A 13,855-nucleotide genomic window follows, 5' to 3' on the forward strand; every position below is an offset into this window, starting at 1 on the left:
TCTTAATATTTTGTTTGGTAGCCACTACCTGCTGCTAACTCTAGCTGCCCTAATCTAGTCAGCTCAGTTAGCCCTACAGCTAGCAGTTCAGGTTGGAAGCTCGGGTCCAGGGGAGTGTTGGTGTTACACTGCTAGCACAGGTTTGGAACAGCATAAGATGAGCTAGTTGAGTTGAGCATGCTAACTTCAGTAGATACCTCTGCAAGACAACATACAGACTTGTTAGAAAATTTGTAAAAATGTTTTCAACTAAAAGTTTTATGTATTGCCCTTTTAAAGGTTGTTTGTTTTTCTGCAAGTATAGATGAGATATTGCCCTTCAATGTATACCTTGTCAGGAATGAATGGCCTGGATGTTGACCATTAATTCCTAATAATGGACACCATGTCAGGCATTAACTTTTACGTAATGCTAAAATAAATCATCCTCACCATCATGATTTTCCAGGCTTTAGAAACAAAGAATCAGGACTAAAATTAAACATTTTATACCTTATTTCATTCTATCATCAGTGAAGCAAAGCATTTCTGGATTTTGAACAGACATTTAATCAACTATTGACAATCCTAATTCATCATCAATCATAAAACGGATTAGGCTAGTTTAAACCCTAAAAACTCGCAAGGTAGTGTGTGTTCGTGTCTCCCAGCCGCCATTTGTGCTGCTGCCTGTAGCAGCTTTGAGTGAGATACTAACTCCTCATATCACTGAATGAAGTTTTAGATATTTTTTGATGTGGGGAAAGTCTGAACATATTCGGGAGTTTGACACTTAAAACACTTTTCTGCACCACTGTTGATAACTTGTGCATGTTGGTCACCTGAGAATTGTAACTTGTTTTTCATGTTCACTGACTGTAAGTCACAGCAGCTACATGATGAAAACAGAATGTGAGTGCAAAGGGCAGCAGTCTCTCTGAAGGTCAGGAAAGTCAGGAAACGTTAGTGAGGTTCAAATTTGTGTAATTTTACAGAATGCATGTCCCCACATTTTTAGATATTTATTGGAGCAGATGGTTTTCAGTCCAACTAGACTGGCGACAAGACCTTAACAGCAGATTTAGAGATATAGAAGCACTCTTATTCAGTTTTCACAGAGTTCATGAAGCTGGGGATCCTGTGTGATTGTAGCTACGGTGGGTTTGTATGTTTGAAGAGAGGTCTGGCCTCTAACAGCACAGCCCAGTTTTGCATTGATTTTCATTACCCAGTCAATCCGTAGTGTTTGTGTATTTTAGGGGTGTTGGAGAATATAATCACTGCTAGACTTAAGTTAGTCCGTCAATGATTCCTGGTTTAATGTGCAACTTCGAGCTTTACTGGCTGTCTGTGAAACAAAAAATAAGGTAGTAAGATCTGATATTTATATAAGTAACTCTTTCCTGTATTGTGCAATTACACACAACACTGAAAAGGCCTCTTCTTTTTTATTGAAGTTCTGTGTTCAACATCATCTTTGTGGTGTAAACCGTGGAGAACCAGGTTCAGTGCTCCAACATGAGTAAGTGTCCTTGAGCAAAAAACTGAATCTCTACCAGCTGCTGTTCTACAGCTGACCTTGATCTCTAAAATCTGCTCTCTTCAGCCAACCAGGGTTCAGAGTGGTGAGGACTTAGTCTTCACATTCATTCACCTCCAGTTATTCAGCTTTTATTTTAACAAAAGGGCAATCATTTTGGACTCGAAGAGATTAACATTATTCTTATACTGAGGCAGAGAAATCATCATTGGTAGAGAAGCTGAGTCATGGTAGCTTGATAGCAAAAAGAGAAACAGCAATCTGTAACATCACAAGCAGCATGCATAGTTTGTCTTTATAGAAAACACAAAATACAGAGACCATATCAAGTGATGAATACGCTTTCACCTAACTGAAGTGAAAATGTATGAGTGGAAGTTAAACATCAGAGGGAAAAAAAAATGTTTTAACTGGCAGAAATCAGCATCAGCAAACCATCGCACCACATGCATGAGGCTTGGAAAGTATGATACGACCAATGTCTGTAGCTGCTGATGCTTGTAGGAAAGTGTTCCAAGGCATTTAATGAGTATGAGAGAGGAGTTGATAGTACATGGGGTGGGTGAGCTGAATGGTGGGTTTAAGCGACTCGTGGATGTGTTCGATTCTTAATGCTGAAATCTGGAGGTGTTACAATTCTCAGGAAACACAAATGTCATTCTCTCCCTCTTACTCTTTCTCTTTCTGATGCATTAAGTTGATCAGTTGGCTGAGTGCAGAATCCGTCCTTTTAAATTTTTGTCATGTTGTGCCTCACTAAAAACAATTAATTGTCAGAGAATCCAACGGAAAGCACAACATCAAATTGTTGTTGTATGAAACATGAGCTATGTTAATGTAAGATTGGACTGAGATGAGACAAGATGAGATGAGATCACTGCTATTTCAGAATGGAGATCAAGTGTACTAAAATAGGGTGAATTGTTGTGGTAGCCAGTATGTATGCAGTATGTAGCTTTTGCAGCTTGGGGTCTCTCGGTCAAAACGTTACAAGTGGCAGGCGGCTACAATGAGCACACCATTACCAATAGTGAAAACCCAGAGTAAATTATGTATACTTGACAGTGATCATTTTAACTTAGATATGAAAGCACATTACTCTTGTTTATCTGAGTATGATATGACAGTGATAACAAAACAGACAGCAAAGCTCTTATTTCTCCCTCCAGTCTTTAGAGTTTTGCCTCCCCTACTCCGTGGCACGTGCGTAAGACAACTCCCCAAAATAAATAAATGATATATATGAATAGCAATGTTTAGTTTACATATATTTATAAATGTGTGTTTATATATGTATATGTATGTATATATATGCATATATGTGTTCATGTATATATGTTTATATATATATCTTTTCCTACTTCTCACTGAATTTGCACGTGCGTTCGCAGATAGTCTACAAGTTCTGATGGCTGTCCAAACTCATAGTTCATCCAGTCTTAAGCTACTTACAGAGAGTAAGCTCGACTTCACCAAAGTGATGTAATTACACACAATTTATTGCAATATAGACATGATGTTAAAGAGCTTATTATGAATGTGTTAAATGTTACTTGAATTATGTTGGCCAGAAATTAAATTCTCACCAATACAATACTGAAATATGTAGAGGTACAGGCTACAGTCTTTAGGCCTGTCTGTTGCCTTCACAGCTTCGTGAGTGTGTAAGTTGACATGTGGATGCCTCCAGGGGAACACCACGTTCAATTTGGCTGCTTTGTTTTGTTACAATAAAATGATTATTAACCAGCCTGCAGAGACCAAGCTGCGCTTTCTTCCCACACAGATAACGACAGAATGAGTCTGAGCTCTGTTATCTGCAGAGGAATTGTGTGTCAGATAGATTACAGTGTGACGTTCATTCACCTCAGCGCATCCTGGGTCATAAAGGTCAAGGGTTAAACCACAGGTCAGTGAGGAGGACAGGTAATGGCTGCCCTGGTGGATATCTTGTTTTTATTCATGAAGAGAAATCTTCAATACAGTGATCTGCTTGTTAAGTTGTTTGTTAGCTTTTTTAAATCATTTCATATTTCAATTTAAGAAAGAGAATATTGTTATTTATTTATTTATTTATTTTGAAGAATTAAACATTAACAAATCGCAGTGATGGATGAGAAGAGGACAAGATGGCTCTTTGTAAACAACTGGGACAGTGAAATAATAGTGACATTAGTCACATTGTTGATAATGGTATAAACGTTATTTATTGTTTCAGATCTGTAAGCACTGGACTGCAAAGTGTGAGGAAATATTTGAGTTTAATTAAAAGCGATTCAATTGAATGCTAACAGTAAATCCTCTCTAAAACTCCCTTTGAGATAACCGTGCCGTGTGTTCCTCTGATCTCTCCAGAACAGCTGTGATCCAACCTGTGCCCGATTCATGAAAGCTTTTGCACTCACTGTTCACTGTTCACTTAAATGGCACATGAGAAGTGATATGTTTTGTATTCTTTCTTTTCTGAATCTACACATATATGTGTAACATATAAGGCAAGAAAAAAAAAACAGTTCAGAACCACACACAGATTAGAGTGAATCAGGTACTTCACTCAGTTTAAACAAATACATGCCAGTCTCGGAGGAGGGGTCATGTGACTGAGACTGATCTGCAATCCCCAGCCCTAACGTCAGGCACTATGGCAACACTTTTTCCACATGGGGGGGGGGGGGGGAAACAAATACTTGCAGGACACATACACACACACACACACACACACACACACACACACACACACAAGGTTCAGTATCAGTCAGTCAGTGTTTTCTCATATTTCAGCACTTTTTGGTTCAAACCACTTGGCTGATTTTTTTTTGGGGGGATGTTTTCACTTAGATTGAAAATGTTTGTGGTATTTTATTTGTTTAGGGAGTTGCGTGACCTTCAAGCTATCAGTGCTTATTTGAAAGTTAGACCACACAGGGAAGTCTAGTTGTTTAGTCCTTCAGTGAGTTTCCTGTGTTTTGGCAGATACTTCATGTGTTACATATTCATGTGAACTGTGCTTCCAAAGTTCAGAAAAATGCACATGAAGGTCTCAAGTTCTGATTTTGTGTCTGCACTGCTTGGTTGATTTTGCGATTTTAAAGATCTTGGATGGGCCTCAGTGGACAAAGTTCAATTCTCTTTGGACTCTCTGTATCAAACCTGCCATAACTTAGGGTAACTCCATCAATTTCACACATTACAGTGTGTTCACAGGTCTTGGAGAGTCATACTGCATATGTGAAAAAGTAGTAGTAAAGAGTAGTAGAGTCTTTTGTGGCTCACGCGGAGGCTGCTTGTAATCTGTTAAATTGACCCAAGGGATCACTCAGTGGCTCAGTTGCATTGTGGGTAGTGAAAGCACTAGATTTTGAAAGGAATATGTGGAATAAAAAAGGTGATGTCTGGTTCTGCTGTGTTGATTACCATTGCAAGTTGCTTTTCAAAGACCTGGCACCTACATTACCCACAATGCAACTTAACCACTGAGTGACATCACTGACATCGATTTATCACATTATCAGTGTGTCTTCCTCTGCAGCTACAAAAGCCTTACAGCCAGTTTTCTACCCCAAAGTTTCTGTTGTCTGCATGACTTCCCAGTGATTTGGTCTGCTGTGGAGCTTCCCTTTGTGTTTACATTTGAATTACAGATTGTGCTTTAAAGCAATTGACATGTTCAAAGTGTGAGCAGTTGAAGTGGTAAAGGAGGAATCACTCCCCATGTTGCTGTCAACAGACAGGGCTACATGTTGTTTCCTGAATCAAACTGCAGTGGTAGCAACACAGTGAGGCTTTCATTTGCAAATGACCGAGTTCAGAAAATGTTGTCACTTGGTCCTCCCAGTTTCCATTGTCTGTCATCACAGGGGAAATATACGCCTGTTTGTTGCATAGCTCGTAGTGTGAACTGGAGGTTTCAGTTGTCTGAGAATAACTCTTCTGAGTGGCTGATTTACAGTAATGTGCAGTACAGTCATTTGTTGTCACGGATTGTTGGTCTGTTGTATTGTCACATCATATCAAGTGTGAAGATTGCACATGTAGAGAACAACATGCAGAGACATGCACTTGTGATTATCATATGTAGAGCAGAACAGAAAATGGAAACTGCAGCATGAACCACAGTACCACAATATGTCGGCAGCACTTTTCACAGTTTAGTTCATAGTTTAGTTTTTCCTTTGTGGTATAAGAATATCTGCTCTATGTAGGTTATAGTTTCTCAGTTTCTTTCAACTTTGGTGATCTCAAACCTGAAACCTTTTCTTTACCGCTGACATAAAACAGTCCATGTCACACAATATTTTGACATATTTCAGACATACCTGATTAATTATGTACTGTAGTGTCAAGTCAGTAAATGTTTTTTATATGGTTGTTGTATTGTTAATAATGATTGCATATTATGGTCTGCTGCTTTTCTATGTATTTTTTAAGATAATAAATCAAGAGTGTTTGGGTTTTGGACTGGTTTAAAGAAGAAATGTAACTTCTAGAAGTTTTCTTCGCAGATTCATCAATAATTAAATAATTGTTAGTTGCAGCCCTAGTTATAAATCATTTTGTGTCTCAGGGAGAAGGCAGGAAAGAAGGATATCTACAGAGAGTGATCACTGCTTTTGCAAATAGCCCCACTGATCACAGTATTAAAAGTCCAAACAATGCTTTGAGTACAAAACCAAATGAATGCAAATGAATGTCGCTCCTCAATAACAAAGCACTATGATGGGCTGGGCTGGGATTTAATCAGGCAGCTTTGGGTCTATGAAAGTTAAAGGACTGATGTCAGCAACTTTTGTGGTGTTTTCAGGTTCCAACCAAAAAGCTGAAGAAGTTCGAGAAGGAATATCAGACTCTGAGAGAGAGCCAGCTGCAACAAGAGGACCCCATCGACCGATATCAGGTAGGACGTGGCGAGATACAAGTTATGCTACTTTTCTTGCATTTTTAACTTGAAGTTAAATGTAGCCATCCCCTTTTTTGCTACACATCTGGAAAGCACAGTGTAATCATGTCAGAGTAGCCTTGTTTCCTTTAGGTTTTAACAGAATAACATCAGTCTAAAAGAAGGAAAATGCTTGGCTCTTTGATATGGTCTAAAATTTGTGATGAAAGATAGTTCTTCTGCTGCAGTAAGGGAATCAAAACACAAATCGCCTTTTAAGAATGAGTATTTGTTAAAAATAACCATGTTTCTAAGATTAGAAATCTCTGTTTGATTAAATTCTCTTTTGTCAAACTGTACCTCAGTTAATATTTGTGACACTGCTCTCATTTGAAAGTGACTTTTCACACAGTGCAGGTGCTCAGACATCTCTTACATTTATTTTTGGGTGCAGCTGCCAGAGTGTTGTCAGAATGACTTCTCTTTCAGAGGGTAAAACAAGAAAGGTTGGGCAGATATTTAGAGATTCTGGCACACTCAAACTGTCAAATGATAGTATCTCTTCATTGTATTTGTTATGTTGTATCAGGATTTCTTTCCTTTACTCTTGGTTTAATTCTGTGATTTTTGTTTTTCCAAAATCAGCTCAGCACGGATTCATTTATTTCTTCCAAATGTGTCTTTCAGATTGTGAGGACAAAGTTGAAATTTACATAATTAGAGTTGGTCAGATTACATTCTATTGTGTAGAGATTGTTTATTATTGTCCACTTCAAGTTGCTTAGCCCACAAAACATTTGAGAAACTTCAACATAAACAGCTTTGTGGCATTCTCTTGAACAGCTGGAGTGGATGGGGACTTAAAACAACCAAAACCACAGAAACAATAAATAATATAGCTCCATACAGCTTGTCTGGCGTAAGCCCCAAAATCCCAAATGGATTAAAGAAGTTATGTTACACCCTTTTTAAAAACGTCACTGTAGCTGCTAACCAAATGAAACGCACAGTTACTTTGTTACGGATTCCTCTCGGTGTGAAAATCAAACATAAAATGTGTTTTTAGGTAGTTCATGTGGAAATGCCAAATATTACTCCTTTAAGGCATAAACTGCAGATTTATTCAGGAAAAATGGAATATCTTCGTCCTCAGTTGAATGAGGGAAAAATGTTTGGTGGTTGAGCCAAAACCAAGACAGAGTTTCTTAATTTGTGAAACCTCTAGTCTAGTATAGTGTCTCCTAGTCAGTTGAATTCTTGCAAATAAATGAAGTATTTATAGCAGATTTAAATAAAATAATTAGTTAAACATTCATGTAAAATCATGAAAAACAGAAAACAATGCAAACAGCAATTACAATCAAAGACAGACATTTAACCAACAATAAAGAATAAAAAATAACCAAAATAAAAGTTACACACACCTTAGTTCACAAGGATTTGTTTAAAAGATCTTTATTGGAACGTACAATAGAAAGGCTCTCTGCATGGAGGGTCTGCAAAGGTGGAACCCTGAACCTCTGTCCTGATGGAACTCATATCCACCATAGAGAGGGTGTGATGCATCACTGAGGATTGCCTGAACTTTCCCTGCTGCTAACCAACCAACTAACTTTAATTTCAAGAAAAACAGAGATAGCTGAATTACATGTAGCTGTTTGGCAGGAGTGATGTATTGGTGTAAACCGTGGTGCTCCCTGAGCCGCTGGCTCTGGAGGGAAGGAAGGAAGGACTTTTATTGTCGATAAGATGTTGGATGGGAGCCATCCCTTCTATTACCAGTGGAAACACTTTCTTACGGAACAAAACAGGAATGCTGCTGCTTGTCCACCAGCACGGGGTTAAATCGGACATGTTTCTATTGAAGGAATGAGTTGAATTACTTCAGTTACTTTACTCTTCCTCAAGGTTTTAATTGTACACTCCAGATTTAGGTATGTACTCATTGTTCTGTAATGTTTGTTGCGTTTATTTGAATTTGTCGTGTTTGCTTCATGTGGGAAAATCCGGGAAAGGGAGGATAGGAGAGCATGAGGGAGAGTGAGTGAGTGTCGGACAGAAGGGAATCTCCTGTCAGGATCATGTGTTTAAGTTTAGTTTGTGCTGCCGAAGGCTTGATTTGAAGACGCTGTTGTGACTGTGGACTGCTGCACGGTAAGCTGCCTCTGAGCTACCAAACCTTGTATGAGACATTTCGTTCAGGTTCTTCTTGCTTTCAGAAGTCTTAAACTTTGATGTGTGCTTTTTCTACATTTTCTGATTTATATGCTGTTTTGACTGATGTAGATCTTTAGAGCATTTAAACTTTAGTGTAATCTGTCTAAGACATGGCATTTGGATGGCTGCATCACTAAGACGATGCAGGTCCTTCCCCCAAATTAAACCCGTCACTTCTCCGCGAACAGGAAGTGATTAATCTAATCTGAAGAGCGGCACACAAACTGTCTCAGAACATGGGACTGTGTGTGTGTGTGTGTCTGTGTATAGATGTTCAGGTTCACCTTTTTTTCCTCCATACTTTCATTATTATCCAAAAGTTGCCCAGTGGATTCCATTTAAACAAAGTTTATTTACATTACTTGTGCGTACACATGTCTATTAATTTGGGGTATCATTGTGAAAATGACCAGGGTCAGGTGACTCTTGCTAGTAACCGTGACAACTCTTTGGTCCCATTGAGGACATCATGTGAGACTGTTTACAGGCAGACCAGTAATCATGAGACTCCACTAAAGGGTCTACAATGGGGACCTTAAGATGGTGTGTGTGTGTGTGTGTGTGTGTGTTTGTGTGTGAGACACACTGCTGCTGTACTGTTCATTGGACTTTTTTAAGTACATTGTCAAGTGGTGTTGTGTTACTTCTGTTATCAGATGCTTTGTTGATGCTAAACTGTAACTAGTCCCTTCTCAGATATCCCTGACATTATAATGTTATCAAAATGAGACTTGTGCTGTAAGTGCATCTATGTGTATTAATGTATTGTCCAACTCTGTATTTATTTGACCAGAGGGAGAACCGCCGTCTTCAGGAAGCCAGTATGCGGCTGGAACAGGAGAATGACGACTTGGCCCACGAGCTGGTGACCAGCAAGATTGCCCTTCGGAATGACCTCGACCAGGTAACACAGCAGCACCACCAAAGGACGTTTTCAAAACCACAGCATGCTCTGCTTACTTTGTGTCAAATAAAAGCTGATGTGTTAGTTTGCTTTGTTTTATGTATTTGTTAGGTAAGATTTTATTTGCATATAGTGTTTGTTCCCAGCTGCTATCATTTGTTGTTTTATACATGAGCAAAATGAGAAGAAGAATATATTCCAGATGCATATGCTTTTGATACTCACTGCAACTAGCAACTTTTTTAGCAGAGTAATTTCAGATGTTGAGCTAATTAAAAATGTTCTCTGACTAACAGACAAATGTAGCTTTGAGCAGAAAAACAGTTCCTAGCCTTTCATTAATCTTTCTCAACTGCTGTCATTAATGTGCCCATACTGTAAACATTTCACCAAATAACCATATAAATCTGCAGTAATGATTAGATAGAAAAGATTACGTGCAGATTTTCCAGTGAAATTAAATCCCAAACCAGTATATAAGAAAGTTGTCGATGGTCTGCATCTGAATGTTTTTGCATTTTGTAATTTTTGTGTGGAAATAGTTCTATGCTACAATTGCAGATAGATTGGTATTAAATGAAGGGGGTTGTTGCATTTGTGTGTTTACATGCACTCAGGCAGAAGACAAGGCCGATGTTTTGAACAAAGAGCTGCTGAGCACCAAGCAACGTCTGGTGGAGACAGAGGAGGAGAAGAGGCGACAGGAGGAGGAGACGGCACAGGTAACATCTGCACTCTCTTTACCTTCACCTGGTTAAGCTCAGCCTTTAAGAACTGCAGGTCTTATTGGTCATTTGACTCAATGGTGTTTGTAGTCCAAGCTTTGTTTATTCCTTATTTTGTTACTACAATACAGAAATATCATGAGGCAAAACATTCCCCTTTTCCACCATCATGTAGTTGATTCCTTTCCAGTTTTTGAGCATAATTTTGAACTGTTCTGAGCATTTCATTCAAAACTATTTTCTTCGGAAATTTAAAAGTTGGTTCCCACACTAGCACCTGAGTGGGCGTGTCATATGCTACAGGTTGTTTTCCGTCTCCTCCGTTGATGGTTGACAGTCCTGCTCAAAACTGGTGGAAACACGGATGATACCAAGAATCTTGAGCAGAAACAATTTAATAACCAGAGCTAATTCGGTGGTAAAAGGATAATATTAGTTTGTGTCTCCTGTGAAATTAGTAATTAATTACTTAAATCTTTTTAGTGTTTGACAGTCTCCAAAAAAAACCATCGGCAGGTGTCTTAAAATGACTATAAATCACCTTACAGAATACAGAATAACCCTTCATTCACTTGTTCCTCGGATTGTCCCGTTTATCATTTTGGGAAGTAGTTCTTTCAGTGTGCTCCTCAGCTTTTAACATATTTATGTATTGTCCCAGTACATTACGTTTAAAACCTCAATGATATTCCTTTACTAGACTTGTTATCAGGGTTAATGATAATGAATAACAATTTTAATTAATCTAAGTATCTCTGTGTGTTATTGTTATAACCTCATAGGATATAATTATAAAATTACATGTGAGTAGACATTTACTTACGCTGACATGCATCTGTAAACATGACATCAAAGTTGGCACCTGCACTCTTGAGAGTTTCTGAGTTGTTGTTCTGACTTGAGGGTTTGTTCAAATGAATTTTTCCTATTTTCCGTAATTGGAACTCATTTTTCCAACTATTCCAAAATCACATGAGCACACTATAACAACACCAGGTAAATAGAGCAGTTATGCAACAGACTTGTCCGAAAACAGGTAACATTTCTCTATTTTGAATAATACCCAATAGTGAAGAAAATTCATAGACTCGTAGATATTGGTGTTGATCATTATAAATTGTTAATATTTATAAATGTTGTTTGATGGTCCGTAAAGAGAGACTGATGCATCATACATATACCGAGCCGCAGTTGCACAATTATTTTGAGCGTCTGCACAGTGAACATGTGAATGTTTATTCTTCAAGGCCATTTTATCACCCTGATATTTTTTTTTAAACATTATGCATTAGTGTTATATCCTGTCAGCGCACCCACCACGTTAATGTATTGATTTTCTGTTTTTGTTTTGTCTCTCTCAGCTGAAGGAAGTGTTCAGGAGGGAGTTAGAAAAAGCGGAGCTGGAAATCAAGAAAACCACAGCGATCATCGCAGAATACAAACAGGTTGGATAATTTTGATAACCTAAATCCATCTGCTGTGATCAAAATAAAGTGAAAGTAACATCCACGCTCACTTGCTCATTTGTAGTCAGTGAGATGGACATTAGACTTCATAAAACTGTTAACAGCAATGATCTTACATTCAGTTTTTGTAAATTATTCACACTTATTTTTATTCTGAGAGAACTTTGCACCTTTGTTTCTCCAGGTTTCATAAATAAAGTTTGTATTATTAGCTGTGACATGAATAACTTTGATATTTAAAGTAACATGTCTGTTTCACTCTAATGCTTCAAATCCAACTAGTTCACTAGTGCAGTATTATAAGGTACATTGTTGTTTGAAAATCCTTTACTGCTACAGACAATTAACATTTACATGGAGTAACAGGCTAATAACAACTGAGCTTTAGTAAGTGTAAAAACCATAAAAGACAGATAAAGATCAGGGTGCTCAGTTAAGTTTTCCTGGAGAAACGCATGCAAAGAATTCTTCAGTGTCTCTCTTATCTTGTAGTTCAAATGAGGCATCTCATATATAACCCGACTTCCTCTCCGTGTTTCAGATCTGCTCCCAGCTGAGCACCAGGCTGGAAAAACAGCAGGCGGCAACAAAAGAAGAGCTGGACATCGTCAAGGTGAGATTAATGCACAGCAACTGCAAAATGTTGCAGATGCAGGTTAGGTTTTCAGTGCTCCTAACTCAATCCACATTATGTTGCATCACAGAACAAAGGGCTTTGCAGGACTATTCTGGCATTCAGTTAAGTAAAGATAAGCCCAGATTGGTACATTATTACACCCGTAAGACCCTGATTGCATAAATTATCCCACACAGTTTAGCCCTTGTCAAACATGTGATGTTGCTCTTTGAGGGTGTGGCAGTGGATCTCTCAGGGCTGGATAAAGACCATGACATTCTTCCTAGTGTAATGTGTTGCCAGTTAAAATGTGAAGTTGTAGTTGGGACATTTAACAGTCAGGATCTTTCAGAAGAGAGACACTGTAAATGTCAGTGTTGGTGTGCTATGATTGACTGCTGTAGCAGGTGAGCTGTAGCTGAACTGTGTATTACTTTATTGTACTGGCAGAGATTGTTGGGTTGTAGACAGCAGGGTGGAGCTGTGCGTCTAGTGATGATGAAATGGATGGATTGTGAAAATTAAGCTTCCCCTTGAGCAATGAGAACATGACAGAGATAATCTATTAACTGTTTTTAATGAGGCTGCTTGTGAGGTCCTGACAACAGGCTTCACCCTCAGTCCCCACACATAAAATATCTATCTGCTGTTTCGATCACAAGGTCTGAAGCAGGATTCAGAATGTGTGCTTTTACCTGAACTTGCATGTCTATGTACACTATGTTCACCCACCATCCTCTTGTGTGCCCCTATAGAGTAAGGTAATGGGCTGTGAGCACTGCAGGGACCTTTTCAGCACCCTGGGGACCCTCCAGACATCGTCCCCCGGCAGAGACAAGACATCCACCGAGCCGCTGGATGAGGAGAAGGACGGACTGAAGGAACAGCTGAGGACGCTGGAGCTGGAGCTGGCACAGACCAAACTGCAACTGGTGGAGGCAAAATGTCGCATCCAGGTCAGCAGGGGAGGGACAGTGATATCAGTAATAATAGTTACTGCTGCAGAGATGCAGTAGCCTACGTGTAGAGGAAAAGAATGAAATAAAAACTTTCATGAAGATCTAAGTCAGTACGATGTAGAAGAAAACTCTGGAGAATGTATTATAATAACTGAGTTTACTACACATTCAGTACTTTGTTACTTCAATCCAGCATTTCCGATGAATTTTTAAACTATGCTCATAACAAAATAAAGTTAGAAACAAGGACAGGACACACAGTCCATTAGGTGTATCAGGATTCACATGTGCATTGAAAAGACTGTTTGCATTTAAATCCTGAGTTGTCATTTAGTCCTCATGAATGATTGGAGATATGTTTAGCTGCTTGATGGTCTGGAGCTAAAACACGGGACCACACGATAAATGAACAGTGTGTTAGATCAGTGATTCTCTAACTGTGGTACGTGAGCGCCACCTGGTGGCACACAACAGCCTCACTGAAATAACACTCCAAACTGACCATAAGACCGTAACCTGTCAATTGATTTAATTTGTTGCAGACAATAGTTGTATAAACACACATGTATACAC

At 38.7% G+C, this 13,855-nt stretch overlaps 1 protein-coding gene across 5 annotated transcripts in view; it reads left to right on the forward strand.

The window, feature by feature from the left end:
• The window catches only part of rabgap1l (RAB GTPase activating protein 1-like), a 116,437-nt gene that overhangs the window by 98,506 nt on the left and 4,076 nt on the right, over nucleotides 1-13,855 (forward strand). For all 5 annotated transcript variants that reach the window (XM_037113838.1, XM_037113839.1, XM_037113840.1 and 2 more), the window contains 6 exons: nucleotides 6,321-6,413; nucleotides 9,406-9,516; nucleotides 10,134-10,238; nucleotides 11,603-11,686; nucleotides 12,249-12,320; nucleotides 13,079-13,279. In XM_037113838.1, coding sequence (XP_036969733.1) covers nucleotides 6,321-6,413; nucleotides 9,406-9,516; nucleotides 10,134-10,238; nucleotides 11,603-11,686; nucleotides 12,249-12,320; nucleotides 13,079-13,279 — 666 coding nt within the window. The remainder of the gene's footprint in view (nucleotides 1-6,320; nucleotides 6,414-9,405; nucleotides 9,517-10,133; nucleotides 10,239-11,602; nucleotides 11,687-12,248; nucleotides 12,321-13,078; nucleotides 13,280-13,855) is intronic.

Source organism: Acanthopagrus latus, chromosome 11 (assembly GCF_904848185.1).
Source record: "Acanthopagrus latus isolate v.2019 chromosome 11, fAcaLat1.1, whole genome shotgun sequence".
Classification (NCBI taxonomy): domain Eukaryota; kingdom Metazoa; phylum Chordata; class Actinopteri; order Spariformes; family Sparidae; genus Acanthopagrus; species Acanthopagrus latus.